Genomic DNA, 23,226 nt, shown 5'->3' with positions numbered 1-23,226 from the left:
TTTGGTAGGATTGCATCACCTTGGCATGACATCCACAATCAAGGAAGAAGCATCGTGAAAGTTTTTCTATAGCTTAAGTTGACTGTATAAAAAAAACATTTTTCAACTGCACAAAAAAAAATGAATAAATAAAAGAGTAGGAATGACATGACGCCTACAGGAAAGAAAGATCAACTCTAAATCACCCCTATTTTCTAGAATTGTGAGCCAATGATTTTTCACCATCTCAAAAAATAAATCTTTCGGTATTAACATATTAAATAAACCATACTAAAGCCATCTGTACGGTTAGAGTTTACATGTGGTCTTATCCATACAATATATAACACCATAACGTATCATGGTACAGAACCACTATATATATATATATATATATATATATATATATATATATATATATATATATAAGCAATGCTACGGTGCAACGGGAGTACCTATTCCCACATTTGGTTGTAGGTTGTATCTTCTCAAGTAAACCTTATGAATCTACTCAACATAGTTTATTTGATGAGAATCATGCTTTGGATAATGTTTTTTTATATAAAAATAGGTTTTTTTAAGTCATGAAATTTTGATACTAATCAACAAAAAAAGTTTTGAAATTTTGAAAATATAAAGCGTCTATTAGGTGAGAGTAGGTACTTCGAGAGTAATGATACGGTGCTCTCGGAGCACCTACTCCCTTTTTTTATAGCTATTGAATCTTAAAACATCCAACGGATATGATAGCATTTAAAATGCATGCCCTTACTAATTTATTTGGTTCAAACGTAAGGGTCTTTCCCAAAGTGAGTATTTACTTGACTTTTTTTTTAATGGCTCCACAGGCACAAGGTAAAAGATAAAATAATTCTTGGTTCTGTGAAAATAATGAAAAGTTGGGAAGAGAATAAGTGCATTCAGTTGCACAGAAATTTCCAATTGAACTATCGATTAACACTAACTAGTTGTTGGATGTGTAATGCAATTATCATTTTGGTTGGCTGATCAGAGTTATAAATCTTGGTTGAGTTCTTCATAACATTTCTCATATATATTAAACTTTTTTTCTTTTAAGACATTTTTGGCTTTCGAATGGTTCAGCCGATTATTCATTTTGTTTGTGAAATTTTATACCAGACCTGAGCCCGACTCTAATTCTGAACAAAATCCAAAACAAATCAATGTAAAAAAGATTACAAAATATTATTTTGCCAAGTATGGTACTAGTTCATGTAATTGGGATCGGTAGTGGGTCTGAACCTAGTACTAACATCTCAAATCAGACATGAGTTTGGTCCAACTTGGGTCCAAACCAAACCTGACCCATTGACACTCCTCTTGAGGGGTGGCATGGTGAATGCTCTTCACATGTGAAATGAGGCTTACCAACCTACTACTATGTAAGAATTTAATTTAGAATTAGTTGTTCATTTAACTAACTAATTAGCAAAATTTACTATTTCATTCTAGTTTTGCTTTTTCCTTTGACTAGTTATTGAGAGAGAGAGAGAGAGATTGCAAAACTGAAAAACGTAATAAATGAAGATGAATACATGTAAGAGCATGCCATGCATCTATGACCATCACCAATTAAAAGAAAGTCAACAAAATAAATTAATGATATAAAACATGCTTAACCGCTTAAGTAAATAAGAGCATGCATTTTGAGTGTTATCATAACCGTTGGATCTTTTGAGATCTAAAGGCTATAAAAAGGGAGTAGGTGCTCCGGGAGCATTGTATCATTACTAATATATATATATATATATGAAGCAAGTATTCTCGACATAATTCTACCAAACACTAGGATGGACATGTCCTTAGTTAACATCATTCATGCAATTTCTAGAAGTAATAATATGGTAATATCATGCTATTGTCTTAGCGATCCGGACGTCCTCCACCAATCTCCTTAGACAGTTCGTACATGTAGAGCCCACTTGCCAAGCCATAAGAGCAGCCTCAGCATTTAGATTTTAGATTTTAGGGTCCATGCCCTCTTCCTGTTTTGAATGTTACATGAGTTCAAAAATTGCAGATGGGGTCCATCATTCTCATTATTGTTTTCTCTGTGTTCCTTGTCTCCTTCATTTACTGCTTAGTTTGAAATTTCTCGGTTTAACATAATGACTCATAAATGGAAAGAGGTCTCTCTCTCTCTCTCTCTCTTCTGGTGATAAAGGCATAGTAATTCATACCAACAATATCCCAAAAATATCGCGATAAAAACATGATATCTTAATCATCCTTAAACGCCAAAATATGAAGATGTTATTGTTTTTTTTTTTCAATTTATAACCCAAAGAAATGGCACCTGGCAGTCGCATTGGCTCAGCCTGCCATACCTATGGTCGTTGTGCTGGCGGCATAAAACTCTGAAGCTAGGATCCCTGCCCCGGGGGCCTATGCTATGCATTTGCTTGCTTGAAGGTGTGACGCCCCCATGAGAATCAAACCTTAACTGCCCGTGTACCTGCCAAGGCCTCACCCCACTAAGCCAACCCTCCTTGGTGCTGTTATTGTTTTATCAAAATATCTAAACCTATCCCAAGCTTGACTATAAAAAAAATATTGTATGGTGATACTACATTTAGTACGCATACATTTGCTACAATGCAATGCACTTACAATCTAGTTGGAATCTCATGATGCAAGTCCGATCACAAAAAGAAAACAAAAAACGTTTTGCTAAGTCGATTGTACTTTTTTTTTCTTCTTCGAAAGAAGGCAAGCTGGGGTTAGGCAAATCCCCACCAGTTGTATAACTGGCGCCATTGGGATTTGAACTTGCAACGTCACTAGCTGCTCCTACCAGACAAGCAGAGCCCGTTGGTAAGTCTATTGTATTTGCAATCAATTGTAGCTCCACATTTATTTGGCTAAATATCACAGGAAAGTTCTTTTTCAGCTCTATTTTTCAATCGTACGTTTCCCTAAAAAGTAGGGCATCTCTATTTCATCTTGTGTGGATGGCAGATCTATGTTTCTTGATGTCTCAGAGGCTCCTTGTGAGCAATGTTTTTACTTGCTATTATTTAAAAACAATCAAGTTATTAATGAGCAGATGAAACAAAAACACAACTGCTAATTATAGATTTCCTTTTAAGTTCAAACAATTCCATCATCTTAGTCTATTTTATTTTATTTTTTTGTTTTTTTATAAATAATCTTTTAGAATTTTTAATTAATTTATTTTCTTCCATTTTGCCAACAAAAAATCAACAAATTTTTTTTTTATGTTATTTTGCTGTTTCAAACTTCTGTCACCAATACAGTGACTTGATTAGCTCTGGTTCATATGTTTTGTGGTTAAGATCATAAAAAGTGAAGCTAGTCTAGACTAGTCTTAGTCATCTTCATCATGATGGCCAGGCCTGGCTCAGCCCTTGTTTTTGACTTAAAGCTTCCAAAAAGTTAAAGATGGCAAACTCTATCTGTTCACATTGATAATCTGATCATTAAAAAAAAAAAAAAAGGATCTGCATGGACACGTGTCAAGATCGGAATGCATCTTGGAAGGTTTCACATGGTTCATGGGGCAGTACTGGACCACACTACAAAGTGAAGCCTACAAGCGAATGAGAATATTACAATACTACAAATAAATATGTAGTAGGTTTTAGAAGAAACAAAAGAGTGAAGTCCACGAAACATGCCTAGAATGTTCTCCCCAATACAACAAACTCAATTTTCATCGAACTACCAAAATATTAACCAAAATTGAATAGTTTACATCAGCAATTTACAAAAAAACACCTAGCAATTTGCTTGAAGCCTACTTTTTTGTAATTTCAAAAACATGCATGGCCCTAAAATCATTCAACTGACCTTTGCTTATTCAAACAGGCTGACTAAAATACTCTGGTTGTTGATTGGTTTGACGCTAGATCATAAGATGAATTTGTGCTATAAATCAGGATAAAAGTGTCATTTTATATTTCGGACAGGAACTCAAAAATTATTGGGACAAAATAGGTAGTAATAATTAGGGTTGTCAAAGGGTCAGGTTTGTATTAAATACCTGACTCCAATTTCTGGGTATGGGCATGGAAAGTACCAACAAAAATAATATCCATAGGTCGAGCCCAACCCAACCCGAGCAATATACAGGCTGGGTTTGAGTCTTGATTTTTATTAGGTACCCAACCCAACTTGAGTATTTTATATGTATTTTTAATGAAAATAAATTTCTAAAGTTGTGTGGATCCCAGTTTGGGATTCTACCCAACAGAACCTGAACCCGAACTAGGCAATTTGTTATTTAGGTGGGTTTGTGCATACATGATGAGTTGGGTACCCGACACGTCGACAGCCCTAGTTACAATTCAAAAGGCCATGCTCCCTCTGGTAGGAGTGACTTGTGCACGTTACGACTTCAAAACTCATGGCAGGATTCTGCCTATCCCCAGTTTGCCTTTTGGAAAAAAGACAGTTGCATGTAATAATCGACATGTTGGGTGGCTTTACATAAATAACAGACAAGTTGGGCAGCTTTTTCATAAATTCAATTTTTTAAAACCAATAATAGATATACATTCTGCCCCAAAGGGGGTTGGCGTAGTGGGGTGGGGGCCTTATTGCTAGACAGGCAGTCAAGGTCAGATCTTCATGGGCACTGCCCCTCTGTGCCAGCCTATGCGTAGCACAGGCTTAGGGGGCAAGGGTCCTGGCCTAGGCATGACTGATCCAGAGTGAGCAGGTCTTCTTGCCGGGTGCAAATTTTTTGGATTATAAATTCAAAAAAAAAAAGATATACATTTTTCATCATTATATTAATTGCTGAATAGCACCTGCTTTTGCACGCAGGCAACAATCGAACTAGCTTGGCACCACCAAAGTAGTATCCCATGTAGTAAGCGAGGTCCTGTGCCAAACAGAAGGCCCAGGTTCGAATACTCTGACACATGGGGCTTAAGAAATATCTGGTAGGGGTCTGCCTAACCCCAGCTTGCCTATTAAAAAAAAAAAACAGTCGACTAGATTGGGGTGTTCATATAGTATGGTGGCCAATGCCAACTAACTTGGCAAGTAGAGCCGTATCCTACTGAAAGTCAAGTTCCCACTGTTATAATGCTCTGACAGTGTAGCCAGGGTACCTTTTCGGAGTAAACTTGAGAGGGATTTTGGAGAAAAGATACAGAACTTTGTCTACAGGCCTACAAGTGCACACACATAGGGAAAGGGAAAAGTGGACTGTCCAACCAAAGGAAGGTTCAAAATTTACAATAAATGGCTGGGACGGCTTTCTTTGTTCAATGCTTAATCACCTCATATATTTGTTTTTTATAATTTATTTATTAAAAAATATGCTTTACGCGTAGACTTTACAACATATAAATTTAGAAAAGTGAAAAAGCAACAGTTCACAATGCATTTAAAACTTTACAATACAAAGTATTATGGGCCATTGATTTTTAGCGCCTTAAAAAACACATCTAAACATCAAAAATTCATAATCTAAAACATGTTACTCATTAAATGAATGGTAAAAAACCAATGTGTAAAGTTTGATCGATAAAAAAATCTGGATCATTAGAGAAGAAACACTGTCTATTCATCATGGATTGTACATTTTGAACCTTCTTTTGGTTGGATGGACTTTCTTTCATATATATATATATATATATATATATATATATATATATATATATATATATATATATATATATATACTGCAAGACAGTCCATAATTGCCTCAGGTAAACCCATTTGTTGATACAGGGGCCTAAGTATTTGGTAGTTGGCAACTTGGCATACCATCAAAATAAAATAATAATAAAAAGAGAGAAACTGCTCTTATCAAGCATGCCGTACAAGATCACTGGTATAAAAAACGCTTTGGGATCAATCTGATAAGCTTGTCACTATTTTCAATTCCAAACATTACGTGCTATGAACACAGAATACGACAAGAGCTCAAAACAGACACCTTTTTACCATCAAAAGAGTTTTAGGAAAAAAGGAAGGCGGAAAGAAAACATGATCATGCCATCATAAAAAAATAAAAGTATGCACATCAATACAAATTTGCATGTATCTGCAACATGCCATCTTGTGCAATTCATGAGTATTTTCCATGTGTGAAGGGTTGAAATCTTGTGCTTCTGAGAATTGCATATTGAAAATGAAAAGTAACGGTACAACACTCTGCCCAATTTGTGCACCATTTAGATGCAGCCATGGATAAATGCTCCATAAAGAGGAGGAAACTAATAGAAAAACAACCAGAAGGACCACAGAATGGCATACCCAAGTGAAAAGTTCAGAGATGGCCAACTTTATGCTAGTCAATATGATCTGTAAAGTCCGAGCAGAGGTTTCTCTCTTTCTTCCATTCTCTTCCTTGCAGCCTCTTTTGCTTTAAGAGCAGCAGCTTCCTCTTCAGACACAGCCTTGGGCTTCGCTTCCCTCTTTCTCTTGGTAACAGCTATAGAAGATGGGGAGCCTTTTACTGATCTTACATGAGTTAATGCTGGGAGAACCGGCCCAGGAGCCGGACCACCCTGGTTCTGTGACGTCTTCTTTTCCTCAGAAAGGGCTGAGGCCTTTGCAGCAGATGAAGCAATTCTTTCATTGACAGTGCCACGCTTAGCTTCTGAGGAACAAGTAGCACCAGCACTATCAGATCTTGAAACTTGGGCAGGAGCAAATGCCTCTTCTTGTGTGACCCACTTTCCTGATATTCCATTGAGCAAGTCAATATAGAAATGGTTAAATCTTCAAGAACTAGTTTATGTAACAAAACTATTGCATGTCTGCCCAATGCCCACCCCTAGGTGCAGTCACCCACCCTATCACCCCTGTAATGAACCAACCACTTGGCATGTGAAAGCTTTTGAAGCAACTAACCTATTTTGTCAGAGAAGTATAAGCCCGAATTTGGATCATAGTAGTATCCCGTCGCCTGATTAAAGTAATAGCCAGAAGAAGCATCATATTCCCATTCTGTCATTCAAGAGGACAAGTCATAAGTTGCATATCATGAAAACACTATAAAAGAGACAAACACTAATGCTGCTTAAAATTGATCAAATAACAGTTAAAAACATCAGAGACCAACAACAACAACAAGAGCCGGGGTTTGCCAATTAAAGGACATTGGAATGTCGACCGTACCATCTTTCTGAGGCACAGAACATGGAACTGCCTCTGAATTTTCCACATAAGCATCAGTCGTCAGCTCATTTGAACTTTTTGCCTCTTGAAAAGCAGCTAAATCTTTTTGATAGCTTCGCTTGGCTTTCTGACAAACAGAGTACGAAGTAGGTTGAGATATTCAATAACTGCAGCAAAAAAAAATTTAACAAGAGGGACATAAGATAGTGCAGCATAGCACATCATCAATTCTCAAAATGAATGGCTCAAGGAAAAGCACATTTATCAAATGTGACAACTCTGACATCGTTAAGTTTGACACTAATCTACAACTTAAGAAGAGAGATAGAGGAAACATTTACCATGAAGCAAGGGCACAAAAGATTGAACGTGTCCTAAGCAGTGCCTTTGGTGAAGGTACTGCAACGGGGGGTTTTGAATTTTCATCCCTATCCCTACTATATCTTCTGCAAATGTTTTCGATGTTGAAAAAGAGATACTTTGTGATCATTAGTTTAAAGAATAAGCAACTTAAGTCATGTGACTAGTGCTTGATTCAATTTCTTAGAGTACCCTTTCAACATACTTTCATGATTTTTTGTTTTTCATAAGCAATGTTGGGAACATTTAGTGGCCGAGCTTCCACAAAATTTATGATCATTTGATAAAAAAATGGGGGCCAACAAATTTTAAGAATGGGGGGCAACAAGTTTTGTGAGTAATGTAAGGAAATGAGAACCTCCAACAATGTTCACCAAGTAGCCAAAGTGGATACACAAAAGAGCTATAATAAGATCCATCGAAAACACCAAAATGAACACATAAAGAGCCACAAATAAGCTCACACAAAACCCACTCAATGGGCACACAAGGAACACTCACAAATATAAAAAATATTATTTTATTCAAGTAGAATCCATGCAAGAAACATTACAATGAATAAGAGAGTCAACACCTTTTTATACACATATTGGGAGCTCCATAGAGTCATTGGAGGACCAGCCTCAACGATTCTATTGACTAGTCAACCAAGTCTTGACTAGTTCAACATGAACAAAAAAAGGTTTAAAATAAACTAACCTAGTTACTACCTAGTTATATACATATATGTATATATATATATATATATAAATACATATATGTATATATATGTATTTATATACATAATACATATAAACATATATTTATATTGTGTATATATACATTTTCAACACTTTTCCTCAAACTTATGGTTGGATAACTGAAAGTTTGCCTAAGAAAAAGTGAAATCTAATAGTAGTGAGAGGTTTGGTGAAAAAATCTGCCAACTAATATTCTGAAGTAATATAAGGAAGATCGATAGTATCAGGTAAATACTCATTTAACAGTCTATTTCAATATGTTTGGTTCGTTCATGAAAGATTCGGTTCCTGGCAATGTAGATAAAACTTTTATTGTCACAACACATTCGTAATGTTCCTTTAATCTGAATGCCCATATCGGCCAACAATCTTCTTAGCAAGGTCACTTTCATAGTAGTTGTAGTCATGACTCAGTATTTTGCTTCAGTCGAGGATAGAGAGACCTTTTTGTTGTTAATTACATCGCCATGAGATCAATGAATCACCTAAAAAAATACAAAAACTTGTGGTTGAGTGTTAGTTATCGAGATCACCTCCCCAATCAACATCAATATAAGTAATTAAATCTAAAGATGATGAAGCAGATAAGAAAAGACCTCGATAAATAAAAGTCTTAATATATCTAATAATACGAAAACCATTTTCATATGAATAGAGGTGAGAGCATGCTGAAATTGGCTAGCTGTGTGAACTGCATGTGCTATGTTAGGTCTCGTAATTGAAAGATAAGACAGTGCCCCAATAAGCTGTCTATATGATATCAGATTTTCAAGTAGTTTTTTATCATCAATTCTCATTTTAGTATTGACAACTTCAGGAGTGTCAACCTTCTTATCATTTGATATTCCGAGCTTGACAACAATATTTAAACTTAGATTGAGTCAACAGATAACCTCTAGAAGAATAAGCAACTTCAATACCAAAAAAATATTTTAGAAAACTCAAATCAGCCATTTCAAAATGTGTTTTGAGAAGTTTCTTAATGTGTTAAACTCCCTGTTTGTCCCCTTTGGGGATGATCATGTAGTCTACGTAAAGGAGAAGCATAATAATACCTGCATCAAAAATCTTAATAAAAAAAGTTATGTCAGTTAGATAAGATTAAGATTAAAATCCAACATCAAGCATAACTTGACTAAACCGATCATATCAAGTCTTTTGTGTTTGTTTAAGACCATAAAGAACTTTATCTAAATGAAGAGTTTTTCCTTTAGGAGTAGTTATACCAGGTGGTGCATCCATATAAACTTCTTCAGCCAAATTCTCATTAAGAAATGTAGTCTTGACATCCATCTGATATATTGGTCATCTTCTCACAGAGGCAAGGGCTACTAATGTCCTAATTGTGGTCATCCTAGCAACTGAGGAAAATGTTTCTTAATAATTTATTTCATATTCTTGAGAATATCCTTTATCGACTAATCTGACTTTGTATCTTTCAAGAGTTCCATCAATCTTGGTTTTTACCTTATACACTCATCGACAACCTATAGGTTTTTTTCCTGGGTAAATGCCTTGAATAATCCAAGTATTTACTTTCTCTAAGATGTCTAGCTCTACCCTCATGACTTCTACCCATTCAGAATGTTCTCTTGCTTGAGCATAGATCAAGGGTTCTATTTATAAATGTATTAATGTAACGTAGGCTTGATACTTAGATGAAAATGAATCATAAGACACAAATTTCTTGAGAGGTTTTGATACTCTAGATGACCTTCTAGTTTGTATTTCTATATGATTTTCATCATCAATATATTTTTCAAGAGTAGATGGATATTTAGAATCACTACACTTGGAATATTGAATACAACTTTGATCCTTATGAAGTTGCTCTTCTTTAATCTTATTATCATGAGATTGTTCTTTGCTCACTATATCAATTCTAACTTCTTGATCTTCATTAAGATCAACATTATAATTGTCATATTTTGGAATTAGATCCAACAAAAAAATACTCAATTATTTTCTTAGATTTTTCAATTTCAAAAAGCCTTTTTTTCTAAGAAAGGCACATTTCTTGAAACATATAACTTTTTATTTCTAAAATCAAAACATTTATAGCCTTTTTTGGTTATTCTTATATCTCAGAAAGACACAAGGAATAGCACGGGGAGAAAGTTTATTATTCTTATAAGTAAAAACAAAACATTTACACTCAAATACTCTTAATCTAGAATAATCAGGAATTAGTTTGAAAAGTTTTTCAATTGGTGTCAGTTTTTAAAGAAGAGGATAACATTATATTAATAAGATAAACTCCAGTTAACGTGGCTTCAGCCCAAAAATCTTTAGGTACTTGGTTTGTAATAAGCAAAGTTTTTGTTGTTTCTATGATATATCTATGTTTTCTTTTAGATAAATCATTATGTTGTGGAATGTAAGGACAAGATTTTTAACGTGTGATATTATTTAAATCTAGGCAATCTTTAAATTCTTTTAATAAAAATTTTCTCCCTGAATCAGTGCGAAAGATAGAGATATCATTTTTAATTTTATTTTTGACCAAGTTGTGAAATATTTGAAAATTTAAGAAGACTTCAGATTTGTGTTTAAGAAAATAAATCTAAGTGTGTCTAGTAAAATCATCAATAAAGATTACATAATATGCAAACCCACCTTTAGATATAACAAGTGTTGGGCCCCAAACATCCGAATGTATTAACTCAAGTAGTCGTGTAGAGACAAAGGCGCTTTCTTGAAATGGTAATCTCTTTATTTTGCCAAGAATACAATCTTCATATGTAAAATTTTCAGAATTACAAAAATTCTCCATCTTTTAAAAATACTGAATTTTGGATACAATTGGATGGCCAATCCTTTTATGCTATAAATTCAAATTTAGTTTCTAAACATTATAACAAAAGGTATTCTTAGGTATTTCCAAAAAAAAAATCATGTAGTATAAACCTCTTTATCTATGGCCTTCCCCATTCAGCTTCACTGACAAGCAATCATTTAGCCGACAACCAATAGAGAAGAAAAAACATTACATTCATAGTCATATAATTGAGAAACAACAAAATATTTAAATTTAATTTAAGAATATATCTAATTTTTAAAATAAAAAACTTTTTGAAGTTTAAGAAATATTTTCGAAATTTCCTATTCCTTTTATCTCAAGAGATATCACATCAGCAGTAAACACATTTGACTCGCTTGAGTTATGACATTCGGATAAGATATCACCATTTGGTATCATGTGAAATGAAGCAACTAAGTCAAGAAGTCAAAGATATTTACAGAGATCAGAGATGCCAAAAGAAGAAAGCGCGACTCCAATTGATGAAACTCTTTTGAGTATAGGTTAAAGAGCATCTACTAGTTGTGTCAAGGACATGTTACTAATAGGAGAATCTTGTGTGGTTTTGAACTCATTTGACTCTTATGCAACAGAGGTGATAAATTTGCTTATGGACTGACGTGTTCTGTTGAAAATATGAGAGAGAGCAAAGGGGAAGGAAAGAGCTTTCAGAAATCGGCAGCCACTATTCACTTGATGGTTGCGGTAATTTTTACATGGACAAAAGTGCCCTGTATTAGTAACACATGTTACATTAGAATACAAAACACGTGAATGGATATGGATCTTTTATCGGATCCATGTCCAGTCCATATTCTAATACCCTCCCTCAAGTTGTGCATGGGAGTGAACCATGTGCAACTTGTTCTTCAGATACCAGAAACGGTGACTTGTAAGACCTTTTGTAAACATATCAGCAACTTGGTCTTTTGAAGGCACATAAACTTGTTCAATCTTTGTCTGCTATCTTTTGTTTGATGAAATGTTGATCAATCTCAATATGCTTAGTCCGACTGTGATGAATAGGATTGAATGCAATTTGTATAGCACTTCTATCATCACACATAAGTGTCGAATTTGAGATATCCTCTCCCATCTCTGTAAGTAGATGCCTAATTCAAGTCACTTTTGTTGTGGCAGCTGCCATAAATCTATACTCTGCCTCTGTGCTAGATCTTGCCGTAGCCTTTTGTTTTCTGCTACTCCATGAGACAAGATTTCTCCCAATGAAAACACAGTATCCTGAAACAAACCTCTTCTCATCTGGATCCCCTGCCCAATCTGCATCTGTATAATCTATTATGTCATGTTTTGGTGACTTCCATGAAGATTGAATATATGTGAGTCCATCACCCACCATTCCTTTTAGATATCAAAGGATGCGTTTGACAGCATCCATGTGACCAGTCTTTGGTTCATGCATGAACTGAGATACTTGATTAACAGAATATACAATGTCTGGTCTAGTAAAAGTAAGGTATTGTAACATACCCACTAAACTGCGATACTTGACTGCATTAGGATATAATTCACCATCACAAATAATGAGCTTTTGGTTGACAACACTGGGTGTGGGTAAAGGTTTACAATCTGTCATTTCTGCTTTATCCAGAAGATCAAGAGTGTATTTGTGTTGAGTTAATGACATTTTTCTATCTTGTCTGTCCACCTCTACACCAAGAAAATATCTCAGTTCCCCAAGGTCTTTCATTTTGAACTGCATACTCAATAAAACTTTAATTCGTTGAATATAGTCTGGAGCATTACCAGTGATCACAATATCACCAACATATATTAGTAAGAAAACCATAGTGGTACCATTCCTGTATATAAACAAAGAACGATCTAGTTGGGAACGAAAGAAACAATGTTTCTGAATTTCTAAAGAGGAGTTTTCAAACCATGACCTAGAAGCTTGCTTTAAACCATACAAAGCTCTGATTAATTTGCATACATATTCTTTTGGGTCTCCCTCTGCATAACCTTGAGGTTGCTCCATGTAGACCTCTTCTTTTAAGCCCCCATGAAGGAATGCATTTTTAACATCAAGCTGACTAAGGATCCAGCCATATTCAATTGTCAGGCCAAGTATAATGTGAATAGTTCCCATTTTCACCACTGGGCTGAATGTCTCATCGTAATCCTGACCATATTCTTGAGTGAAACCCTTGGCTACAAGGCGTGCCTTGTACCGTTCAATGCTACCATCAGGTTTATATTTAATCTTATATACCCATTTAGAACCAACAACATTTTTATCTGGAGGACGGCCAACTATCTCCCATGTTTGGCACTCATGAAGTGCCTCGATCTCCTCATTCATCGCTTCAATCCATTTGTTGGATTGGATAGCTTGATAAAAATCAAGTGGTTCATCGTGTTTTTAAATCTTGGATAGAAAAATCTGAAAGTCCATAGAAAAGTTGTCATAACTAACCCATTTTTCAATAGGATGCCTTGTCCTGACTGATCTTCTTGGTGCTTCTCTGTTATTAGACTATGCAACGTGTTGTTCAAGTACATTTATTTGCTCTATGGGTCTCCTGGTATACACATTACCTTTGTATCTTAGACATTATGTTTGTGATGCATCATTTGAAACTGTCTCACCATGTATGCTTTCAGGGAACAAAATAATATGTTCGGCAGTATGTGAAATCAGTTCAGCACTGAGCCATGGATCATACCAATTAGCACTTGCATCAATATGTTCACGATTAACGTCTGCTTTATTTTCCAGAAAACTATTTTAATCAAAAACAACATTTCTGGAAATTCGAATCTTCTTACTGGCAAGATCATAGCACATGTATCCTTTGTGTTCATCTGCATAACCTACAAATTGGCACATAGAAGCCTTGTCCTGAAATTTGATTCTCATGGATTTATCAATATGTACATAACATGTGCATCTAAAAACTCGTAAATTATCATAATCAGGATGTACACCAAATAGAGCATAATAGGGAGACTGATCTTCAAGAATAGGCATAGGAAGACGATTTATCACATAAGTAGTAGTATGAAAAGCTTTTGTCCAAAGACTAATAGGCAGGTTACAACCATGCATCATACTCATTGCACTCTCCACAATATGTCTATGTTTACGTTCGACAATTCCATTTTGTTGTGGAGTGTACGGGCAAGAAACTCTACATTGTATCCCATTATCTTGGAGGAAGTCTAAAAGTTCTTTGGAGGAATACTCACCACCGCCATCACATTGGAGAATTTGAATATTTTGGAAGAATTGAGTTTTAACATGGGCATGAAAATGACGGAAAATAAGAAAAACTTGTGATTTATGCTTCATAAATAATATCCAGGTGAAACAAGAGAAACTGTCAATAAAGGATACATAATATTTGCTTCCAGAAGATGAAGGATTGGGGGTTGGGCCCCAAACATCAGAACATATTATTTCAAAAGGCATGAAAGCTTTTTTATTTATTTGATGAAAGGGAAGTACATGACTCTTGCAGACCTGACAGCTGAAACACACTTTGTCCTTCAGTAATGAAGGTGAGAAAGACTCTGAAAGAAAACCATTGGGCACTAATTTTTCAATAAAGACTCGACTACAGTGACCAAGACGGGAATGCCAAAGATCTGGCTTATTGCATTTGGATATACTCAGGATACTTCTAGAGACATGATCGGACTTTGGTTTCAGGACACTGGAGGCTGGATCTTCATTGAAAATATACATGTTTCCAAGCCGCTCTCCTTTAGCGAATGTTTCCTTCGTTTGAAGATCCTTAACAAAGACAGAGGTAGAAGTAAATTTCACAGATGAATTTGTAGAATCAACAAGCTTATAAACAGAAACAATGTTTTTCTTTATATTTGGTGCATGAACAACATTAGATAAAGGAATGTAGGGGGACTCAGATAAAGCAATAAGGACATTGTCTACGTTCGAAATAGGGTTGTGAGTCCCATCTCCAGTTACAATATTAGACTTACCAAAATATGGGGTCAAATTAGAGAACTTACCTGCATTGCCAGTGACATGAGTTGCTGCCCCAGAGTCCACAATACCATACTCCATCATCATTCTGTTTCAAGTTCAAGTCGGCCATTGCAGACAAAAGAAGATCCTTAGCATCATCACTGACCCGGAATGTACCTGCAGTTCCCGTTGTGACAACATTTCTTTGGTTTTGCATTTTGTTCTGATTTTGAGGTTGAACCAGCAGTTAGATTTGATATGACCACGTTTGTTGCACTGGTAACATGTGGGAACACTCTTTGAAGGACCGACAGTGAAATTTGGCGTAGGTAGCAACCCACGTCCACCTTGGATTTGTGCTCCTCTGCCACGCCCCCCTCTATAGGAGATATCTCCTCGTGTACGATCAACAATCATGCCTATGGCAAGAACATCATGTGTAGAAGATTGCCCTGCTGAAGCATCTGGCATGCTTTTCAAAGACATCTCATATTGGAACAATTTAGCACGTAAATCCTCAAAACTGGGCAACGTAGGCAGGCACGATAAAGAAGTGACAAGAACATGATACTCAGCCCCCAGAGCACTCAGCGTTTGCTGCACTTTTTCTTTATCTGACACTGGGTATCCAACAATTGCTAATTGATCTGTGATGCTTTTGACTTGATTTAAAAATTCAATAATGCTCATTGACTCTTTTTTTCTTAAAAGTTAGAATTCACGCTTGAGAAATAACACCTTAGCCTCTGATATCTGAGAGTAGGTCTGAGCTAGAGTCTCCCACAATACTTTAGTTGTACAATCATCAGGAATGGAAACCAATACCTCTTGTGATAATGTGGAAGTGATGTACGCGACGAGAGCCTCATCTCGCTTCATCCAGGCAACAAATGCAGGGTTACGAATGATGTTCGACAATCCTCCTTCCTCTTTTGCTTCTTGAGTGATGAACTCCGAAGGCACTGAAATTGAGTCGTCCAAATGACTTGAAAGATCTTGGCTTCGAATGAAAGGAGTAATCTGCCTTTTCCAAGTCAAATAGTTATTTGTATTTAGTTTTTCTGAGACTAGTTGTCCCAGAAAATTGGAAGAAAGACCAGAGTTGATAGAAGTATCCATTTGTAAATTTAGGAAATTAATACTTGAAGTTAAGAGGAATCAAGGACAAGAACAATGACTCTAAAAATAAATCTGAAATCGAATCAGTGAAGGAAGCTCAACGTGACTGATTTTAGATTGAGTATAGGGCCAAAAAAGGAAGAAAATGTGAAATATGGAGAGTGGAGACAGTCGGCTGTGATAGAAAGAATGAAGACAGGCAGTTGGTGAAGGAGAAACTGTAGTTGCTGATTTTAGACCAGTATGAAGAAGGAGAATAGAGATGTTCACGGCAGATTTTAACGACAACAGATCTGAATTTTATTTCAGACCCGTCGAAAATACACAACAGATCTGAATACGTTTCAAATCTGCGATGAGAGAATATCTGAAGATAAGAGAATGACAATAGATCTGAATTTTATTTCAGATCTGTTAAAGATGGACAGCGGATCTGAAAAGATTTCAGATCTGCAACAGGAATATACGGCAGGCGAAAATAGAAGAAGTAGAAGACATCAGGAGATAAAGTTCAGAACTGTTAAAGATAGACAGCAGATCTGAAAAGATTTCAGATCTGCGACAGGAACACACAACAGGCGAAGATAGAAGAAATAGGATAAAGAAGAAGGAAGAAGAACGTGACCTGTTGACAGCAAGGAGAAGTTGACTTTCACGTCGATTGAGCAAGCCTTTCACGCCCAGAAGTTTCACTGCTTGTTGACGACAAGGGGAAGTCGACTTTCACGTCAACTGAGCAAAGCCTTTCACGCCCAAAAGTTTCGCCACTCCGATACCATGATAAATTTGCTTATGGACTGACGTGTTTTGTTGAAAACATGAGAGAGAGCAAAGGGGAAGGAGAGAGCTTTCAAAAATCGGCAGCCACTATTCACTTGATGGTTGCGGTAATGCTCTATTAGTCTTAATAGGGTTACAATAATTTTTATATGGACAAAAGTGCCATGTATTAGTAACACATGTTACATTAGAATACAAAACCCGTGAATGGATATGGATCTTTTATCGGATCCATATCCAGTCCATATTCTAATAAGAGGCATCCTTCGTCTCATAAGGCTTTTTCAACTTAGGGCAATAGGTTTTGACGTGTTCCGGTTCATAACAATAATAGCAAATAATTTTTTTTCTCACTCATTGCCTTGTTTTCCATAATGATAATTGTTTGGCCTTCAATAGTGTGGTGGTTTGTAAGTATGAACATAGTTTTCTGGCCTAGATACAGCTAGAACCGAGTCATCATCATTCTTAGAAGTCTTCTTTTTAAGCCTATTTTACTCCATACTTGTTCTTCAATCGTGTCTTCAATAGAGGAAACTTTCCTTATATAGAGAGCCGATTTTGTGGACTCAAACTCCGGTTTTAGGCCATTAACAAATTGATAGAAATTTGAAGACCATCTACTAGTCCCCATAATCCTTTGCCCCAAAGATGGTGCTTCAAGTTTGAAGACCATATTACATAGTTAAAGTCATTAAGTTTTATGGGCACAATGGTGACACTTTCTTTGTCATCCATTTTACAAGAGAGAGAATAAAGAGAGAGAAAAATAGTTAAAGAGGAAAAACACAAAGAAGAAGACAAGAACGACTACTCCTCCACGAAATTTGAAGCAGAACCAATATCGATCAAGCACCACCAAAAGATCTCATAGACACTTGAATTTGAATCTTCAAGTGTACAAGTGTGATCCACAAACATCAAGAAGAAGCTTGGAACCACCAAGCTCTGAAACCATGTAAGGAAATGAGAACCTCCTACAATGTTCTCCAAGTCACCAAAGTGGATACACAAAAGAGCTACAATAAGATCCACTGAAAACACCAAGATGAACATACAAAGAACCACAAATAGGCTCACACAAAACCACTCAATCGGCACACAAGGAACACTTACAAATATAAAGAATATTATATTATTCAAGTAAAAACCACGCAAGAAGTATTATAATGAATAGGGGATTCATCCATTGGACCAGCTCCAACGACTCCATTGACTAGTCAACCAAGTGTTGACTAGTTCAATATGAACAAAAAAGGTTTAAAATAAACTAACCTAGTTACATATATGTATACATATGTATTTATGTACAGAATACATATACACATGTATTTACACTATGTATATATACATTTTTAACAAGTAGCACTTGATTCGATTAATTTTTTTTTCATAATGAAGGAAATCATCTGTTTAGGACAGTTCGGGATGGATTCACGGCCTCAACCGTTCCTTCACCTCCCCACTGCTTTGGCCTTGCAGCAAGGACATGCACCAAGTGTATCAAACTCTTGACGTACTTCAGCTTGAACTACTTAAGCAGACCCACCTAGCCAGGTGGAGCTGCCAGAAAAGTGTGTCAAAGTTCAGTTATTCAATATGAAAACTTGTTCTCTTGAACTAATTTTCAAAGTTGAAATGTATGCCATTTTGTACTGCGCAGGAGTCCAAGTGATAGATGCAAGTATGTTTCCTAGTGTACCATTCATAGACATTAGGTTCAAAGGCTAATATTTTGTAGCTAAGACTAACATTATGGATATATCTTTAAAAAACATAGTAAAAAGTATCATTCTCAGCAAGACAATCTTTCAGCAGATTTTTGATAAACTGGGTTATCTTGGAAATGACTCGGCAAGATTTTAAAAAAAGGTTTCTGCAGAAAGAATTTTATAACCATGATGTAACATTTTAAATCATAAACAAAAAATTATTTAAAGTGTTCACACAGATGGAAATTTCACTGGAAACTTTTGACAAAATAGGTTTATCAGAAAAAATTCAGCAAACTTTTAATAGAAAAGAGAAACTTCAAGATTTCAAACCTCTTTGCATGTGTGTGCTATGTAGTCAAGAGCCCCGACGAGTCCACCTAATCGGTTTAGGCATAAGTAAAACACCTAGGCTTTGCAATTTCTAGGTGGGTACCTTAAAAGGTATCAATTTTGCCGATTAGGCACTAACTAAGGTGCCTAGTCAGTGACTAAGCTGCCCCTGCCTAGGCACAAGGGCAATTTAGTAATTTATTATTATATATTCTGTTATTTTTTGTATATATATAACTATATAAAATTTGAGTATAGGCATATAAAAAAGGTTTAATTTATCCAGAGGATGTTAAACATCATAATCTTTTACCTTCTTTGTTCTAGACTATCTACTAATTTACTGGGAAGCTTAATGACTCTGGCAGGATAAATGGATCTATTGGGCATATTTCCAAGAATGGATTCATCATGTCAGTTTATAAAAAAAAAGAAAACAATCTCCATATTAAATCCTCCTCAAAAAAAGGACATTGAAGATGTACATTTTCAAGGTTCATGCTAACCCATATCTGTGGAATTGTAGATATTATGATGAGTTGTGTGATTTATTCCAAATATGAACTAGCAGGGGTGTCTAATGCACTATTATCTAATTGAAACAATGGAATGGTTCCGCAAAAGCCTAGCATTTCTATTAACAGAATTATACACTTGCACAAGGGAAAAAGTAACAGTAACACCATATATATCAAAATTCTGTAGAAAATCGAACAGTGTAACCTATGTCATTCAAATGAAGATTGGAATTTGGTTGCTTGAGTAATGTTTGATCTCCTTTGAACATTTAACCATAAGTTAATTGCAAGACATCCTTTCGAACTACTCTGATTACACATAAGCCAGAGTGCCAAACAAATATCATGTCAACTACAATAAATAATCTTTATTTTTTCATTCCTACAAAGATCTTCATTATCCAATTTTCTACATTCAGAACTAGACTAAAAGAATAAAGCACACACACATTATACCAGTCAAGTTTCCCAAGTGATCAAATTTAACACTAATTCATCCAATTGCAATTTGAAAAGCCGTCATGAGACTCAGGCGAAAAAAGAAAAAAGTGATCAAAGAACAAACACCATCTTACAGCTTCAATGCGCTCAAGAGCCCGAGCAGCTTCATTCTTTTCCTTCTCCTTAGCGGCGCTCTCCTTCCGCATTGCAGAGAGCCTTTTCGCCACATTGTCCTTGTGTCTCTGGCCGAGGTCATGGGTCCTGATACTCAAGGGGTTGTTGGCTATGTAGATTTTGCAAAAATCACACCATTTTTTCCCCTGGCTTACCCAATACTGGAAGAAAGAAGCCACATATTACATCAGAGTAGCACACACGCACTTGCCATCATTTAAAAAAGTGGTCAGTTTCTGCAAGAACAAGGAAATAAATAGACCCATCTTGAAACCAAGACGGCAAAAATGAGTTTCAGGAATAAAAATCATCATGCTATGCTGCAATATATGATCCAGGCATACCCAATTATGATTCAGGCACTACCCAATTAGAATAAAAGGGGATCACAGATAGAGGGGACCAATGGATCAACTGAGAAGCACGCATTTAAATATTTCCTTCAAGCAAAACGATTAATGCCAAAACCCTAGACTGGCAACACCCATGATGTATCAATCGAAGGATGAAAATTCCAACCCCACCATCAACCCAAACTCAATAATATATGGTTTTTTTCTTTCATTATAGGTTGATTTTTAGAACAGAAGAAAAGGATTTTCTCTTTCCACACACACACACAGAGAGAGAGAGAGAGAGAGAGAGAGAGAGAGAGAGAGAGAACCTCGGTCATGATTGCAAGACGCGAAATCGGAAGACGCCAAACGCTAGATTGGAACTCGACAGGAGGAGAGGGTTCGGGTAGAACGAAGAATTCCTAATCCTTCGTCGTCGTCGTCTCTCTCTGTTCGGCTCAACTAGCTTACTCCGAAGGGTTTTTTTTTATAATCCAAGGGAACCCCAAATCACCGACCGCACCTTGGCTGCCCTACGCTTTGGTAAAACCCTTAAGGTTCCTCTGCCCACCGGGAAGTACAAGGGACAGCCACCCGTGGGTTTCGAACTTGTGACGTTCCGCCAATTTGATGACATTCACAGGTTGCCTTTACCACATAAGCCTAAAGTAGAGATGTACAATGAGCCAATCTAGCTCGAGCTCGACTCGTTTAAACTCAGCACGAACTCGTTCGGGTAGATAAACAAGTTGACCTTGAGCACAAGTGATCAGAATACGACTCAAGTGCTCAACTTTGGTAACAGGTAAGACATGGGGCCCAATGGAGGATGTAATCCAGTCTTGCTCCTGCCCATTTGCACGAGCAATTGTTTATGAAAAAATGAAAATCCTGCATAGCATTCGGATTAGGTATATATTCCAAGTCTTTCATAAGAGAAGAGCACTGAGTTGAAGTCTCCACCTATGAGCGAAGGAATAGTGGTTGATCTGCTCCGATCCAACCGGGAAAGCTGAAACAGTGTCATCTTTCACCCCAGCTCTATCTCTTGTTTTAAACCTCTCTTGAAAGGGTCCTTTCTCCCTCATGCACTTTGGCATGTCGTTCCCTATCATAATCATCGGCACATTGACTTTTCTTGTAAAAACTCTAGCATACTTAGAATCCAATCGAGATACTTGTCCATCTAGTACTTTTACTAAGTTGTTGACGAAATTAGTTCCTTATTCTGCTGCTGAAATGACTTGGCTTCCCGGTTCATGGAAAGACATGGGAAGGAAAGTGATCTTGTGAAGGGTGAGCGCATCTTCGTTCTGCGATGGTACTCGCTACAGTGCAATTTGGTCAAGGAGTGTTATGATACCAAGTAGGCCTGTCACCCAAGACAACATCGGATCCTTGCTCTTTTGAAAAGGGCCTACTATTGGCCGCAGATGGAGAATGATGTTAAAGGAATATGTCAGGACTTGCCTTGTTTGCAAGATTATATTGGTGAGAGAGTACGAGTGACATCCCATACTATTTTACTTAGGCACCAGAACGGCAACTTCCTATTGAGTTTAATTTTAACGCTTGCGTGCTCACTCTATCGGTCACTTTGCTTCCTCAATTGTTACTTTCTTTATCGATCGCTTTGCTTCCTCTTTTATATAAGAAAAACATTTACTAGAAGGTCGACCCTTTCTTTATTCTTTTTTTCTTATAAAGAACTTGTCCTGCTCTCTTTAGAGCTTAGAAAGAGTCACCACTTTGAAAGCAGTGCCGAAATTGAGGGTCTAAGTAGTCACAAAGAGAATATGGTTGCTATGATGACTAGGTCTAGCATAATCGAAGACAAGAAAAAATTTAAAGTCTATTGCTTATTGTGTGCCTCGTGAGAGTGTTTGGATCTGCATCTGAGTCTGTTGTTGGAAGCTCAATGTAATAGTTAGGCTCCCTATTCTGTTACACTAGATCTCTCTTGACTCTCATTGAAACTGAATCAATGCAATGATGGCCCTCATCACTTTGTCGAATAACTTCGTTCCTCCTCACAGACACTTATTTAGGCGGGTCTGGAAATGCATTGAATACAGAAAGAAAATGCCCTTAGGACTCAATTGGGGTTTGGCTTACCTTTTTTATTCAATTGTTAGATGTAAAGGTTTGCCTAAAATAACTACTCAATTACTTTATACTTTAAAAAGCACTTCTTGCTCTCCGGATTGCTTAACTGATCGCCTAAAGGATGAAAACAAACTTATGTGGGAAGGCCAATAATGGGGATTGCTATTAGCCCTTTACCTAGTGATCTAAGCAACTTATCTATACGCCTAGCTCTTGATTCATATGGCTCGCAAGCATAAGTACTATGTACTCTCACCACTGGCAGGCAACTTCCAATCAATTTTTCTTTCTATAAATGGCACTGGCTTGAAAGCATTAGTCCTGGCCCCAAGTGGGATATATTCAGTTTCAAGCCAGTAATAATAGAATCCTTTTTCAGGCCATCCAATTGCACAAGCTCTTACCAACCATCTAGTTGGATAAAAAAGGTAAGAAGGGGCAGTAACACTGAAACCCAGTGAAAGAAACTTTTTCAATTCAGCACATTTAGAAAAACCTGCGTAAGATCTAGCAAGGAAGGGGTAAGTCATATAAGATCAGGTAAGGAAACTTGCTTTGAATATGGCAAGGAATGTACCCCCTTTAGGTTTAGGTAAGTTTACAAAGAGTTGTGTATAAGTCTACTGTGTGAGTGTGAGAAAGAAACCGCTTAAATAATATTACCTTGAGCCTATCTCCTCTCATCTGGCTCTTGGCCTGCTCACTAAACAGAAAACATGGTGGAGGGACCTCTTCCTTGTTTAAGATGAGATATTAGT

The 23,226-nt window shown here is 36.5% G+C and overlaps 1 protein-coding gene across 1 annotated transcript; it reads right to left on the bottom strand.

The window, feature by feature from the left end:
• Positions 1–5,951: 5,951 nt before the first annotated feature.
• Positions 5,952–20,830, bottom strand: LOC149846546 (C2H2 and C2HC zinc fingers superfamily protein). Its single transcript, XM_089996397.1, has 5 exons — positions 20,692–20,830; positions 19,988–20,188; positions 7,099–7,225; positions 6,832–6,927; positions 5,952–6,658 (listed from the first exon to the last, which is right to left on the bottom strand). The coding sequence occupies exons 1-5, from the start codon at positions 20,698–20,700 to the stop codon at positions 6,270–6,272; spliced, it is 822 nt and encodes a 273-aa protein (XP_089852523.1). The 5' UTR covers positions 20,701–20,830; the 3' UTR covers positions 5,952–6,269.
• Between the last annotated feature and the right edge of the window lie 2,396 nt (positions 20,831–23,226).

Source organism: Nuphar pumila, chromosome 2 (assembly GCF_984573655.1).
Source record: "Nuphar pumila chromosome 2, dmNupPumi1.hap1.1, whole genome shotgun sequence".
NCBI classification, from domain to species: Eukaryota; Viridiplantae; Streptophyta; class Magnoliopsida; order Nymphaeales; family Nymphaeaceae; genus Nuphar; species Nuphar pumila.
The sequence above is the reverse complement of the archived record's forward strand: the minus strand, read 5'-3'. Positions and strand labels throughout refer to the sequence as shown.